Here is a 16,349-nt window from a genome sequence, read left to right as displayed (position 1 = left end):
ACTACATGATATACTCCTGACCTCTACACTCTACTACATGATATACTCCTGACCTCTACACTCTGACTACATGATATACTCCTGACCTCTACACTCTACTACATGACATACTCCTGACCTCTACACTCTGACTACATGATATACTCCTGACCTCTGCACTCTGACTACATGATATACTCCTGACCTCTGCACTCTGACTACATGATATACTCCTGACCTCTACACTCTACTACATGATATACTCCTGACCTCTACACTCTGACTACATGATATACTCCTGACCTCTGCACTCTGACTACATGATATACTACTGACCTCTACACTCTGACTACATGATATACTCCTGACCTCTACACTCTGACTACATGATATACTCCTGACCTCTACACTCTGACTACATGATATACTCCTGACCTCTACACTCTGACTACATGATATACTCCTGACCTCTACACTCTACTACATGACATACTCTTGACCTCTACACTCTGACTACATGATATACTCCTGACCTCTGCACTCTGACTACATGATATACTCCTGACCTCTACACTCTACTACATGATATACTCCTGACCTCTACACTCTGACTACATGATATACTCCTGACCTCTACACTCTACTACATGACATACTCCTGACCTCTACACTCTGACTACATGATATACTCCTGACCTCTGCACTCTGACTACATGATATACTCCTGACCTCTGCACTCTGACTACATGATATACTCCTGACCTCTGCACTCTGACTACATGATATACTCCTGACCTCTACACTCTACTACATGATATACTCCTGACCTCTACACTCTGACTACATGATATACTCCTGACCTCTGCACTCTGACTACATGATATACTACTGACCTCTACACTCTGACTACATGATATACTCCTGACCTCTGCACTCTGACTACATGATATACTCCTGACCTCTGCACTCTGACTACATGATATACTCCTGACCTCTACACTCTGACTACATGATATACTCCTGACCTCTACACTCTGACTACATGATATACTCCTGACCTCTACACTCTGACTACATGATATACTCCTGACCTCTACACTCTGAGTACATGATATACTCCTGACCTCTACGCCCTCAGACCATTCATATGCAGATTCAGCCCTTAGACCATGACCTCAGACCATGAATATGCAAACTCCGCCCTCAGACCCAGGAAGGGTGTCACTGGCAGGAATGGGGCGGTAAGCTGATCTCTATGACTGTCATCTCCCTGCAGGGCGGCGCTGACGTTCACCTCCCTCCCATTCGCTGTGAAATGAGGGGATCTCACCGTGTATGATGATGTCCACAGAGAGACTGGGCATGGAGGATTATTCCGAGGAGCAGCAGGTAATACCCCGCCCCCCCTTCCTGAACTTCCTGACCAATCACAGCCCTTCCTTAGTGCTCAGGAAGGCTCCTATTGGTGGGTTGAATGGCAGATACCGGTCTGTAGCTGTGATATGGTGCCGGCTGGATGGGGCTCACTGTTTCTGGGGGGGAGCCACATGGGGAGCTGCAGAGTTGGGGAATTGAATTTGTAGTGCCTCGTGGGTGGGGCTTTTTATTCATATGCCCTTGGGGGCGGGGCCCATGTGCTGATTTTCCTCTGGTGTCTCTAGTTACAGGTGGTGACGCATTTCAAGACAGAGCAGGAAGGCGTGTGTGTGGAGGCCACGACGCAACCGAGTCCGGTGACTGCTGAGAGTCCTATGGAGGCCGATAAACAGGCCATATACAGGTCAGCCCCGCCCCCTACAAACTGCCCATTGTATGTCCCCACCCCCACACAAACTGCCCATTGTATGTCCCTCCCCCCACACTGCGTGCAACTTGCCCATTGTATGTCCCTCCCCCCACACTTCTTACAAACTCCCCATTGTATGTCCCTACCCCCACACTGTCTACATACCGCCCATTGTATGTCCCCACCCCCACACTGTCTACATACCGCCCATTGTATGTCCCCACCCCCACACTGTCTACATACCGCCCATTGTATGTCCCCACCCCCACACTGTCTACATACCGCCCATTGTATGTCCCTCCCCCACACTGCCTACATACCGCCCATTGTATGTCCCTCCCCCACACTGTCTACATACCGCCCATTGTATGTCCCTCCCCCACACTGTCTACATACCGCCCATTGTATGTCCCCACCCCCACACTGCCTACATACCGCCCATTGTATGTCCCCACCCCCACACTGTCTACATACCGCCCATTGTATGTCCCCACCCCCACACTGTCTACATACCGCCCATTGTATGTCCCCACCCCCACACTGTCTACATACCGCCCATTGTATGTCCCCACCCCCACACTGTCTACATACCGCCCATTGTATGTCCCTCCCCCACACTGTCTACATACCGCCCATTGTATGTCCCTCCCCCACACTGCCTACATACCGCCCATTGTATGTCCCTCCCCCACACTGTCTACATACCGCCCATTGTATGTCCCCACCCCCACACTGTCTACATACCGCCCATTGTATGTCCCTCCCCCACACTGCCTACATACCGCCCATTGTATGTCCCTCCCCCCACACTGTCTACATACCGCCCATTGTATGTCCCCACCCCACACTGTCTACATACCGCCCATTGTACGTCCCCACCCCCACACTGCCTACATACCGCCCATTGTATGTCCCCACCCCCACACTGTCTACATACCGCCCATTGTATGTCCCCACCCCCACACTGTCTACATACCGCCCATTGTATGTCCCTCCCCCACACTGCCTACATACCGCCCATTGTATGTCCCTCCCCCACACTGTCTACATACCGCCCATTGTATGTCCCTCCCCCACACTGCCTACATACCGCCCATTGTATGTCCCCACCCCCACACTGTCTACATACCGCCCATTGTATGTCCCCACCCCCACACTGCCTACATACCGCCCATTGTATGTCCCCACCCCCACACTGTCTACATACCGCCCATTGTATGTCCCTCCCCCCACACTGTCTACATACCGCCCATTGTATGTCCCTCCCCCCACACTGTCTACATACCGCCCATTGTATGTCCCCACCCCCACACTGTCTACATACCGCCCATTGTATGTCCCTCCCCCACACTGTCTACATACCGCCCATTGTATGTCCCTCCCCCACACTGTCTACATACCGCCCATTGTATGTCCCCACCCCCACACTGCCTACATACCGCCCATTGTATGTCCCCACCCCCACACTGTCTACATACCGCCCATTGTATGTCCCCACCCCCACACTGTCTACATACCGCCCATTGTATGTCCCCACCCCCACACTGTCTACATACCGCCCATTGTATGTCCCCACCCCCACACTGTCTACATACCGCCCATTGTATGTCCCTCCCCCACACTGCCTACATACCGCCCATTGTATGTCCCTCCCCCACACTGTCTACATACCGCCCATTGTATGTCCCTCCCCCACACTGTCTACATACCGCCCATTGTATGTCCCCACCCCCACACTGCCTACATACCGCCCATTGTATGTCCCTCCCCCACACTGCCTACATACCGCCCATTGTATGTCCCTCCCCCACACTGTCTACATACCGCCCATTGTATGTCCCCACCCCCACACTGCCTACATACCGCCCATTGTATGTCCCTCCCCCACACTGCCTACATACCGCCCATTGTATGTCCCTCCCCCACACTGTCTACATACCGCCCATTGTATGTCCCTCCCCCACACTGTCTACATACCGCCCATTGTATGTCCCCACCCCCACACTGTCTACATACCGCCCATTGTATGTCCCCACCCCCACACTGTCTACATACCGCCCATTGTATGTCCCCACCCCCACACTGTCTACATACCGCCCATTGTATGTCCCTCCCCCACACTGCCTACATACCGCCCATTGTATGTCCCTCCCCCACACTGTCTACATACCGCCCATTGTATGTCCCTCCCCCACACTGTCTACATACCGCCCATTGTATGTCCCCACCCCCACACTGCCTACATACCGCCCATTGTATGTCCCCACCCCCACACTGTCTACATACCGCCCATTGTATGTCCCTCCCCCACACTGCCTACATACCGCCCATTGTATGTCCCTCCCCCACACTGTCTACATACCGCCCATTGTATGTCCCCACCCCCACACTGTCTACATACCGCCCATTGTATGTCCCTCCCCCACACTGCCTACATACCGCCCATTGTATGTCCCTCCCCCCACACTGTCTACATACCGCCCATTGTATGTCCCCACCCCACACTGTCTACATACCGCCCATTGTATGTCCCCACCCCCACACTGTCTACATACCGCCCATTGTATGTCCCTCCCCCACACTGCCTACATACCGCCCATTGTATGTCCCTCCCCCACACTGTCTACATACCGCCCATTGTATGTCCCTCCCCCACACTGTCTACATACCGCCCATTGTATGTCCCCACCCCCACACTGCCTACATACCGCCCATTGTATGTCCCCACCCCCACACTGTCTACATACCGCCCATTGTATGTCCCCACCCCCACACTGTCTACATACCGCCCATTGTATGTCCCCACCCCCACACTGTCTACATACCGCCCATTGTATGTCCCCACCCCCACACTGTCTACATACCGCCCATTGTATGTCCCCACCCCCACACTGTCTACATACCGCCCATTGTATGTCCCTCCCCCACACTGCCTACATACCGCCCATTGTATGTCCCTCCCCCACACTGTCTACATACCGCCCATTGTATGTCCCTCCCCCACACTGTCTACATACCGCCCATTGTATGTCCCCACCCCCACACTGCCTACATACCGCCCATTGTATGTCCCCACCCCCACACTGCCTACATACCGCCCATTGTATGTCCCCACCCCCACACTGCCTACATACCGCCCATTGTATGTCCCCACCCCCACACTGCCTACATACCGCCCATTGTATGTCCCTCCCCCACACTGTCTACATACCGCCCATTGTATGTCCCCACCCCCACACTGCCTACATACGCCCATTGTATGTCCCTCCCCCCACACTGCCTACATACCGCCCATTGTATGTCCCCACCCCACACTGTCTACATACCGCCCATTGTATGTCCCCACCCCCACACTGCCTACATACGCCCATTGTATGTCCCCACCCCCACACTGCCTACATACTGCCCATTGTATGTCCCCACCCCCACACTGTCTACATACCGCCCATTGTATGTCCCTCCCCCACACTGCCTACATACCGCCCATTGTATGTCCCTCCCCCACACTGTCTACATACCGCCCATTGTATGTCCCCACCCCCACACTGTCTACATACCGCCCATTGTATGTCCCTCCCCCACACTGCCTACATACCGCCCATTGTATGTCCCTCCCCCCACACTGTCTACATACCGCCCATTGTATGTCCCCACCCCCACACTGTCTACATACCGCCCATTGTATGTCCCTCCCCCACACTGTCTACATACCGCCCATTGTACGTCCCCACCCCCACACTGTCTACATACCGCCCATTGTATGTCCCCACCCCCACACTGCCTACATACCGCCCATTGTACGTCCCTCCCCCCACACTGTCTACATACCGCCCATTGTATGTCCCTCCCCCCACACTGTCTACATACCGCCCATTGTATGTCCCTCCCCCCACACTGTCTACATACCGCCCATTGTATGTCCCCACCCCCACACTGTCTACATACCGCCCATTGTATGTCCCTACCCCCACACTGTCTACATACCGCCCATTGTACGTCCCTCCCCCCACACTGTCTACATACCGCCCATTGTATGTCCCTCCCCCCACACTGTCTACATACCGCCCATTGTATGTCCCTCCCCCCACACTGTCTACATACCGCCCATTGTATGTCCCCACCCCCACACTGCCTACATACCGCCCATTGTATGTCCCCACCCCCACACTGCCTACATACCGCCCATTGTATGTCCCTCCCCCCACACTGTCTACATACCGCCCATTGTATGTCCCCACCCCCACACTGTCTACATACCGCCCATTGTATGTCCCCACCCCCACACTGCCTACATACCGCCCATTGTATGTCCCTACCCCCACACTGTCTACATACCGCCCATTGTATGTCCCCACCCCCACACTGCCTACATACCGCCCATTGTATGTCCCTCCCCCCACACTGCCTACATACCGCCCATTGTATGTCCCCACCCCCACACTGTCTACATACCGCCCATTGTATGTCCCCACCCCCACACTGTCTACATACCGCCCATTGTATGTCCCCACCCCCACACTGCCTACATACCGCCCATTGTATGTCCCTCCCCCCACACTGCCTACATACTGCCCATTGTATGTCCCCACCCCCACACTGCCTACATACTGCCCATTGTATGTCCCTCCCCCCACACTGTCTACATACCGCCCATTGTATGTCCCCACCCCCACACTGCCTACATACCGCCCATTGTATGTCCCTCCCCCCACACTGTCTACATACCGCCCATTGTATGTCCCTCCCCCACACTGCCTACATACCGCCCATTGTATGTCCCTCCCCCCACACTGCCTACATACCGCCCATTGTATGTCCCCACCCCCACACTGCCTACATACCGCCCATTGTATGTCCCTCCCCCACACTGCCTACATACCGCCCATTGTATGTCCCTCCCCCCACACTGCCTACATACTGCCCATTGTATGTCCCCACCCCCACACTGCCTACATACTGCCCATTGTATGTCCCTCCCCCCACACTGTCTACATACCGCCCATTGTATGTCCCCACCCCCACACTGCCTACATACCGCCCATTGTATGTCCCTCCCCCCACACTGTCTACATACCGCCCATTGTATGTCCCTCCCCCACACTGCCTACATACCGCCCATTGTATGTCCCTCCCCCCACACTGCCTACATACCGCCCATTGTATGTCCCTACCCCCACACTGCCTACATACCGCCCATTGTATGTCCCTCCCCCCACACTGTCTACATACCGCCCATTGTACGTCCCTCCCCCCACACTGTCTACATACCGCCCATTGTATGTCCCTCCCCCACACTGTCTACATACCGCCCATTGTATGTCCCTCCCCCACACTGCCTACATACCGCCCATTGTATGTCCCTCCCCCCACACTGCCTACATACCGCCCATTGTATGTCCCCACCCCCACACTGCCTACATACCGCCCATTGTATGTCCCTCCCCCCACACTGTCTACATACCGCCCATTGTATGTCCCCACCCCCACACTGCCTACATACCGCCCATTGTATGTCCCCACCCCCACACTGTCTACATACCGCCCATTGTATGTCCCCACCCCCACACTGTCTACATACCGCCCATTGTACGTCCCCACCCCCCACACTGCCTACATACCGCCCATTGTACGTCCCTACCCCCACACTGTCTACATACCGCCCATTGTATGTCCCCACCCCCACACTGTCTACATACCGCCCATTGTATGTCCCTCCCCCACACTGTCTACATACCGCCCATTGTATGTCCCTCCCCCCACACTGTCTACATACCGCCCATTGTATGTCCCCACCCCCACACTGTCTACATACCGCCCATTGTATGTCCCTCCCCCCACACTGTCTACATACCGCCCATTGTACGTCCCCACCCCCCACACTGTCTACATACCGCCCATTGTACGTCCCCACCCCCCACACTGTCTACATACCGCCCATTGTACGTCCCCACCCCCACACTGTCTACATACCGCCCATTGTATGTCCCCACCCCCACACTGTCTACATACGCCCATTGTATGTCCCTCCCCCCACACTGCCTACATACCGCCCATTGTATGTCCCCACCCCCACACTGTCTACATACCGCCCATTGTATGTCCCTCCCCCCACACTGTCTACATACCGCCCATTGTACGTCCCCACCCCCACACTGTCTACATACCGCCCATTGTATGTCCCCACCCCCACACTGCCTACATACGCCCATTGTATGTCCCTCCCCCCACACTGCCTACATACGCCCATTGTATGTCCCCACCCCCACACTGTCTACATACCGCCCATTGTATGTCCCTCCCCCCACACTGCCTACATACGCCCATTGTATGTCCCCACCCCCACACTGTCTACATACCGCCCATTGTATATCCCTCCCCCCACACTGTCTACATACCGCCCATTGTATATCCCTCCCCCCACACTGTCTACATACCGCCCATTGTATGTCCCTCCCCCCACACTGTCTACATACCGCCCATCGTATGTCCCTACCCCCACACTGTCTACATACCGCCCATTGTATGTCCCTCCCCCCACACTGCCTACATACCGCCCATTGTATGTCCCCACCCCCACACTGCCTACATACCGCCCATTGTATGTCCCTCCCCCCACACTGTCTACATACCGCCCATTGTATGTCCCCACCCCCACACTGTCTACATACCGCCCATTGTATGTCCCTCCCCCCACACTGCCTACATACCGCCCATTGTATGTCCCCACCCCCACACTGTCTACATACCGCCCATTGTATGTCCCCACCCCCACACTGCCTACATACCGCCCATTGTACGTCCCTCCCCCCACACTGTCTACATACCGCCCATTGTATGTCCCCACCCCCACACTGTCTACATACCGCCCATTGTATGTCCCTCCCCCCACACTGTCTACATACCGCCCATTGTACGTCCCCACCCCCACACTGTCTACATACCGCCCATTGTATGTCCCCACCCCCACACTGTCTACATACCGCCCATTGTATGTCCCCACCCCCACACTGCCTACATACCGCCCATTGTATGCCCCCACCCCCACACTGTCTACATACCGCCCATTGTACGTCCCTCCCCCCACACTGCCTACATACCGCCCATTGTATGTCCCTCCCCCCACACTGTCTACATACCGCCCATTGTATGTCCCTACCCCCACACTGTCTACATACCGCCCATTGTATGTCCCTCCCCCCACACTGTCTACATACCGCCCATTGTATGTCCCTCCCCCCACACTGTCTACATACCGCCCATTGTATGTCCCCACCCCCACACTGCCTACATACCGCCCATTGTATGTCCCCACCCCCACACTGCCTACATACGCCCATTGTATGTCCCCACCCCCCACACTGTCTACATACCGCCCATTGTATGTCCCCACCCCCACACTGTCTACATACCGCCCATTGTATGTCCCCACCCCCACACTGCCTACATACCGCCCATTGTATGTCCCTCCCCCCACACTGTCTACATACCGCCCATTGTACGTCCCCACCCCCACACTGCCTACATACCGCCCATTGTATGTCCCCACCCCCACACTGTCTACATACCGCCCATTGTATGTCCCTCCCCCCACACTGCCTACATACCGCCCATTGTATGTCCCTCCCCCACACTGTCTACATACCGCCCATTGTATGTCCCTCCCCCACACTGTCTACATACCGCCCATTGTATGTCCCTCCCCCACACTGTCTACATACCGCCCATTGTATGTCCCCACCCCCACACTGCCTACATACCGCCCATTGTATGTCCCCACCCCCACACTGCCTACATACCGCCCATTGTATGTCCCCACCCCCACACTGTCTACATACCGCCCATTGTATGTCCCTCCCCCCACACTGTCTACATACCGCCCATTGTATGTCCCCACCCCCACACTGCCTACATACCGCCCATTGTATGTCCCCACCCCCACACTGCCTACATACCGCCCATTGTATGTCCCCACCCCCACACTGCCTACATACCGCCCATTGTATGTCCCCACCCCCACACTGTCTACATACCGCCCATTGTATGTCCCCACCCCCACACTGTCTACATACCGCCCATTGTATGTCCCCACCCCCACACTGCCTACATACCGCCCATTGTATGTCCCCACCCCCACACTGCCTACATACCGCCCATTGTATGTCCCTCCCCCCACACTGCCTACATACCGCCCATTGTATGTCCCTCCCCCACACTGTCTACATACCGCCCATTGTATGTCCCTCCCCCCACACTGTCTACATACCGCCCATTGTATGTCCCTCCCCCCACACTGTCTACATACCGCCCATTGTATGTCCCCACCCCCACACTGCCTACATACCGCCCATTGTATGTCCCCACCCCCACACTGTCTACATACCGCCCATTGTATGTCCCTCCCCCCACACTGTCTACATACCGCCCATTGTATGTCCCTACCCCCACACTGTCTACATACCGCCCATTGTATGTCCCTCCCCCCACACTGTCTACATACCGCCCATTGTATGTCCCTCCCCCCACACTGTCTACATACCGCCCATTGTATGTCCCTACCCCCACACTGTCTACATACCGCCCATTGTATGTCCCTCCCCCCACACTGTCTACATACCGCCCATTGTATGTCCCTCCCCCCACACTGCCTACATACCGCCCATTGTATGTCCCCTCCCCCACACTGTCTACATACCGCCCATTGTATGTCCCTCCCCCCACACTGCCTACATACCGCCCATTGTATGTCCCCACCCCCACACTGTCTACATACCGCCCATTGTATGTCCCTCCCCCACACTGTCTACATACCGCCCATTGTATGTCCCCACCCCCACACTGTCTACATACCGCCCATTGTATGTCCCTCCCCCCACACTGTCTACATACGCCCATTGTATGTCCCCACCCCCACACTGTCTACATACCGCCCATTGTATGTCCCCACCCCCACACTGTCTACATACTGCCCATTGTATGTCCCTCCCCCCACACTGTCTACATACCGCCCATTGTATGTCCCCACCCCCACACTGCCTACATACCGCCCATTGTATGTCCCCACCCCCACACTGTCTACATACCGCCCATTGTATGTCCCCACCCCCACACTGTCTACATACCGCCCATTGTATGTCCCTCCCCCCACACTGCCTACATACGCCCATTGTACGTCCCTCCCCCCACACTGCCTACATACTGCCCATTGTATGTCCCTCCCCCACACTGCCTACATACCGCCCATTGTATGTCCCTCCCCCACACTGCCTACATACCGCCCATTGTATGTCCCTCCCCCCACACTGCCTACATACCGCCCATTGTATGTCCCCACCCCCACACTGTCTACATACCGCCCATTGTATGTCCCTCCCCCCACACTGCCTACATACCGCCCATTGTATGTCCCTCCCCCCACACTGCCTACATACGCCCATTGTATGTCCCTACCCCCACACTGCCTACATACCGCCCATTGTATGTCCCTCCCCCCACACTGCCTACATACCGCCCATTGTATGTCCCTCCCCCACACTGCCTACATACCGCCCATTGTATGTCCCTCCCCCCACACTGCCTACATACCGCCCATTGTATGTCCCTCCCCCCACACTGTCTACATACCGCCCATTGTATGTCCCCACCCCCACACTGTCTACATACCGCCCATTGTATGTCCCCACCCCCACACTGCCTACATACCGCCCATTGTATTTCCCCACCCCCACACTGTCTACATACCGCCCATTGTATGTCCCTCCCCCCACACTGTCTACATACCGCCCATTGTACGTCCCCACCCCCACACTGCCTACATACCGCCCATTGTATGTCCCCACCCCCACACTGTCTACATACCGCCCATTGTACGTCCCCACCCCCACACTGCCTACATACCGCCCATTGTATGTCCCCACCCCCACACTGTCTACATACCGCCCATTGTATGTCCCCACCCCCACACTGCCTACATACCGCCCATTGTATGTCCCCACCCCCACACTGCCTACATACCGCCCATTGTATGTCCCCACCCCCACACTGTCTACATACCGCCCATTGTATGTCCCTCCCCCCACACTGTCTACATACCGCCCATTGTACGTCCCCACCCCCACACTGCCTACATACCGCCCATTGTATGTCCCTCCCCCCACACTGTCTACATACCGCCCATTGTACGTCCCCACCCCCACACTGCCTACATACCGCCCATTGTATGTCCCCACCCCCACACTGCCTACATACCGCCCATTGTATGTCCCCACCCCCACACTGTCTACATACCGCCCATTGTATGTCCCTCCCCCCACACTGCCTACATACTGCCCATTGTATGTCCCCACCCCCACACTGTCTACATACCGCCCATTGTATGTCCCCACCCCCACACTGTCTACATACCGCCCATTGTATGTCCCTCCCCCCACACTGCCTACATACTGCCCATTGTATGTCCCTCCCCCCACACTGTCTACATACCGCCCATTGTATGTCCCCACCCCCACACTGCCTACATACCGCCCATTGTATGTCCCCACCCCCACACTGTCTACATACCGCCCATTGTATGTCCCTCCCCCCACACTGTCTACATACCGCCCATTGTATGTCCCTACCCCCACACTGTCTACATACCGCCCATTGTATGTCCCTCCCCCACACTGCCTACATACCGCCCATTGTATGTCCCTCCCCCCACACTGTCTACATACCGCCCATTGTATGTCCCCACCCCCACACTGTCTACATACCGCCCATTGTATGTCCCCACCCCCACACTGTCTACATACCGCCCATTGTATGTCCCTCCCCCCACACTGCCTACATACCGCCCATTGTATGTCCCTCCCCCCACACTGTCTACATACCGCCCATTGTATGTCCCTCCCCCACACTGCCTACATACCGCCCATTGTATGTCCCTCCCCCCACACTGTCTACATACCGCCCATTGTATGTCCCTCCCCCACACTGTCTACATACCGCCCATTGTATGTCCCCACCCCCACACTGTCTACATACCGCCCATTGTATGTCCCCACCCCCACACTGTCTACATACCGCCCATTGTATGTCCCTCCCCCCACACTGTCTACATACCGCCCATTGTACGTCCCCACCCCCACACTGTCTACATACCGCCCATTGTATGTCCCTCCCCCCACACTGCCTACATACCGCCCATTGTACGTCCCCACCCCCACACTGCCTACATACCGCCCATTGTATGTCCCCACCCCCACACTGCCTACATACCGCCCATTGTATGTCCCCACCCCCACACTGTCTACATACCGCCCATTGTATGTCCCTCCCCCCACACTGCCTACATACTGCCCATTGTATGTCCCCACCCCCACACTGTCTACATACCGCCCATTGTATGTCCCCACCCCCACACTGTCTACATACCGCCCATTGTACGTCCCCACCCCCACACTGTCTACATACCGCCCATTGTATGTCCCTACCCCCACACTGTCTACATACCGCCCATTGTATGTCCCTCCCCCCACACTGTCTACATACCGCCCATTGTATGTCCCTCCCCCCACACTGTCTACATACCGCCCATTGTATGTCCCTCCCCCCACACTGCCTACATACCGCCCATTGTATGTCCCTCCCCCCACACTGCCTACATACCGCCCATTGTATGTCCCCACCCCACACTGTCTACATACCGCCCATTGTATGTCCCCACCCCCACACTGCCTACATACGCCCATTGTATGTCCCTCCCCCACACTGCCTACATACTGCCCATTGTATGTCCCCACCCCCACACTGTCTACATACCGCCCATTGTATGTCCCTCCCCCACACTGCCTACATACCGCCCATTGTATGTCCCTCCCCCACACTGTCTACATACCGCCCATTGTATGTCCCCACCCCCACACTGCCTACATACCGCCCATTGTATGTCCCCACCCCCACACTGTCTACATACCGCCCATTGTATGTCCCTCCCCCCACACTGCCTACATACCGCCCATTGTATGTCCCCACCCCCACACTGTCTACATACCGCCCATTGTATGTCCCTCCCCCACACTGCCTACATACCGCCCATTGTATGTCCCTCCCCCCACACTGTCTACATACCGCCCATTGTATGTCCCCACCCCCACACTGTCTACATACCGCCCATTGTATGTCCCTCCCCCACACTGCCTACATACCGCCCATTGTATGTCCCCACCCCCACACTGTCTACATACCGCCCATTGTACGTCCCTCCCCCACACTGTCTACATACCGCCCATTGTATGTCCCTCCCCCCACACTGTCTACATACCGCCCATTGTATGTCCCTCCCCCCACACTGTCTACATACCGCTCATTGTATGTCCCCACCCCCACACTGCCTACATACTGCCCATTGTATGTCCCTCCCCCCACACTGTCTACATACCGCCCATTGTATGTCCCTCCCCCCACACTGCCTACATACCGCCCATTGTATGTCCCTCCCCCACACTGTCTACATACCGCCCATTGTATGTCCCTCCCCCACACTGTCTACATACCGCCCATTGTATGTCCCTACCCCCACACTGCCTACATACCGCCCATTGTATGTCCCCACCCCCACACTGTCTACATACCGCCCATTGTATGTCCCCACCCCCACACTGTCTACATACCGCCCATTGTATGTCCCCACCCCCACACTGCCTACATACCGCCCATTGTATGTCCCCACCCCCACACTGTCTACATACCGCCCATTGTACGTCCCTCCCCCCACACTGCCTACATACCGCCCATTGTATGTCCCTCCCCCACACTGTCTACATACCGCCCATTGTATGTCCCCACCCCCCACACTGTCTACATACGCCCATTGTATGTCCCTACCCCCACACTGTCTACATACCGCCCATTGTATGTCCCCACCCCCACACTGTCTACATACCGCCCATTGTATGTCCCCACCCCCACACTGCCTACATACCGCCCATTGTATGTCCCTCCCCCCACACTGTCTACATACCGCCCATTGTATGTCCCCACCCCCACACTGCCTACATACCGCCCATTGTATGTCCCCACCCCCACACTGCCTACATACCGCCCATTGTATGTCCCCACCCCCACACTGCCTACATACCGCCCATTGTATGTCCCTCCCCCCACACTGCCTACATACCGCCCATTGTACGTCCCTCCCCCCACACTGCCTACATACCGCCCATTGTATGTCCCTCCCCCCACACTGTCTACATACCGCCCATTGTATGTCCCTCCCCCCACACTGTCTACATACCGCCCATTGTATGTCCCTACCCCCACACTGTCTACATACCGCCCATTGTATGTCCCCACCCCCACACTGTCTACATACCGCCCATTGTATGTCCCTCCCCCCACACTGTCTACATACCGCCCATTGTATGTCCCTACCCCCACACTGCCTACATACCGCCCATTGTATGTCCCCACCCCCACACTGTCTACATACCGCCCATTGTATGTCCCCACCCCCACACTGCCTACATACCGCCCATTGTATGTCCCTCCCCCCACACTGCCTACATACCGCCCATTGTATGTCCCTCCCCCCACACTGTCTACATACCGCCCATTGTATGTCCCTCCCCCCACACTGTCTACATACCGCCCATTGTATGTCCCCACCCCCACACTGCCTACATACCGCCCATTGTATGTCCCCACCCCCACACTGCCTACATACCGCCCATTGTATGTCCCTCCCCCCACACTGCCTACATACCGCCCATTGTATGTCCCTCCCCCCACACTGCCTACATACCGCCCATTGTATGTCCCTCCCCCCACACTGTCTACATACCGCCCATTGTATGTCCCCACCCCCACACTGCCTACATACCGCCCATTGTATGTCCCCACCCCCACACTGTCTACATACCGCCCATTGTATGTCCCTCCCCCCACACTGCCTACATACCGCCCATTGTATGTCCCTCCCCCCACACTGTCTACATACCGCCCATTGTATGTCCCTCCCCCCACACTGTCTACATACCGCCCATTGTATGTCCCCACCCCCACACTGCCTACATACCGCCCATTGTATGTCCCTCCCCCCACACTGCCTACATACCGCCCATTGTATGTCCCTCCCCCCACACTGCCTACATACCGCCCATTGTATGTCCCCACCCCCACACTGCCTACATACCGCCCATTGTATGTCCCCACCCCCACACTGTCTACATACCGCCCATTGTATGCCCCCACCCCCACACTGTCTACATACCGCCCATTGTATGTCCCTCCCCCCACACTGTCTACATACCGCCCATTGTATGTCCCTCCCCCACACTGTCTACATACCGCCCATTGTATGTCCCTCCCCCCACACTGTCTACATACCGCCCATTGTATGTCCCTCCCCCCACACTGCCTACATACCGCCCATTGTATGTCCCTCCCCCCACACTGCCTACATACCGCCCATTGTATGTCCCTACCCCCACACTGCCTACATACCGCCCATTGTATGTCCCCACCCCCACACTGCCTACATACCGCCCATTGTATGTCCCCACCCCCACACTGCCTACATACCGCCCATTGTATGTCCCCACCCCCA

The 16,349-nt window shown here is 56.2% G+C and overlaps 1 protein-coding gene across 2 annotated transcripts in view; it reads left to right on the top strand.

Moving 5' to 3' along the window:
- Nucleotides 1-1,285: 1,285 nt before the first annotated feature.
- PKNOX1 (PBX/knotted 1 homeobox 1) overlaps nucleotides 1,286-16,349 on the top strand; it is a 61,090-nt gene continuing 46,026 nt past the window's right edge. For both annotated transcript variants that reach the window (XM_082244952.1, XM_082244951.1), the window contains exons 1-2: nucleotides 1,286-1,368; nucleotides 1,641-1,759. In XM_082244952.1, the coding sequence (XP_082101078.1) occupies nucleotides 1,315-1,368; nucleotides 1,641-1,759 (173 nt within the window). In that variant the 5' untranslated portion in view covers nucleotides 1,286-1,314. The remainder of the gene's footprint in view (nucleotides 1,369-1,640; nucleotides 1,760-16,349) is intronic.

This window comes from Pelophylax lessonae (assembly GCF_965119305.1).
Source record: "Pelophylax lessonae genome assembly, chromosome: 2".
In the NCBI taxonomy this organism is placed as follows: Eukaryota; Metazoa; Chordata; class Amphibia; order Anura; family Ranidae; genus Pelophylax; species Pelophylax lessonae.
This window is presented reverse-complemented; position numbering and strand designations above follow the sequence as displayed.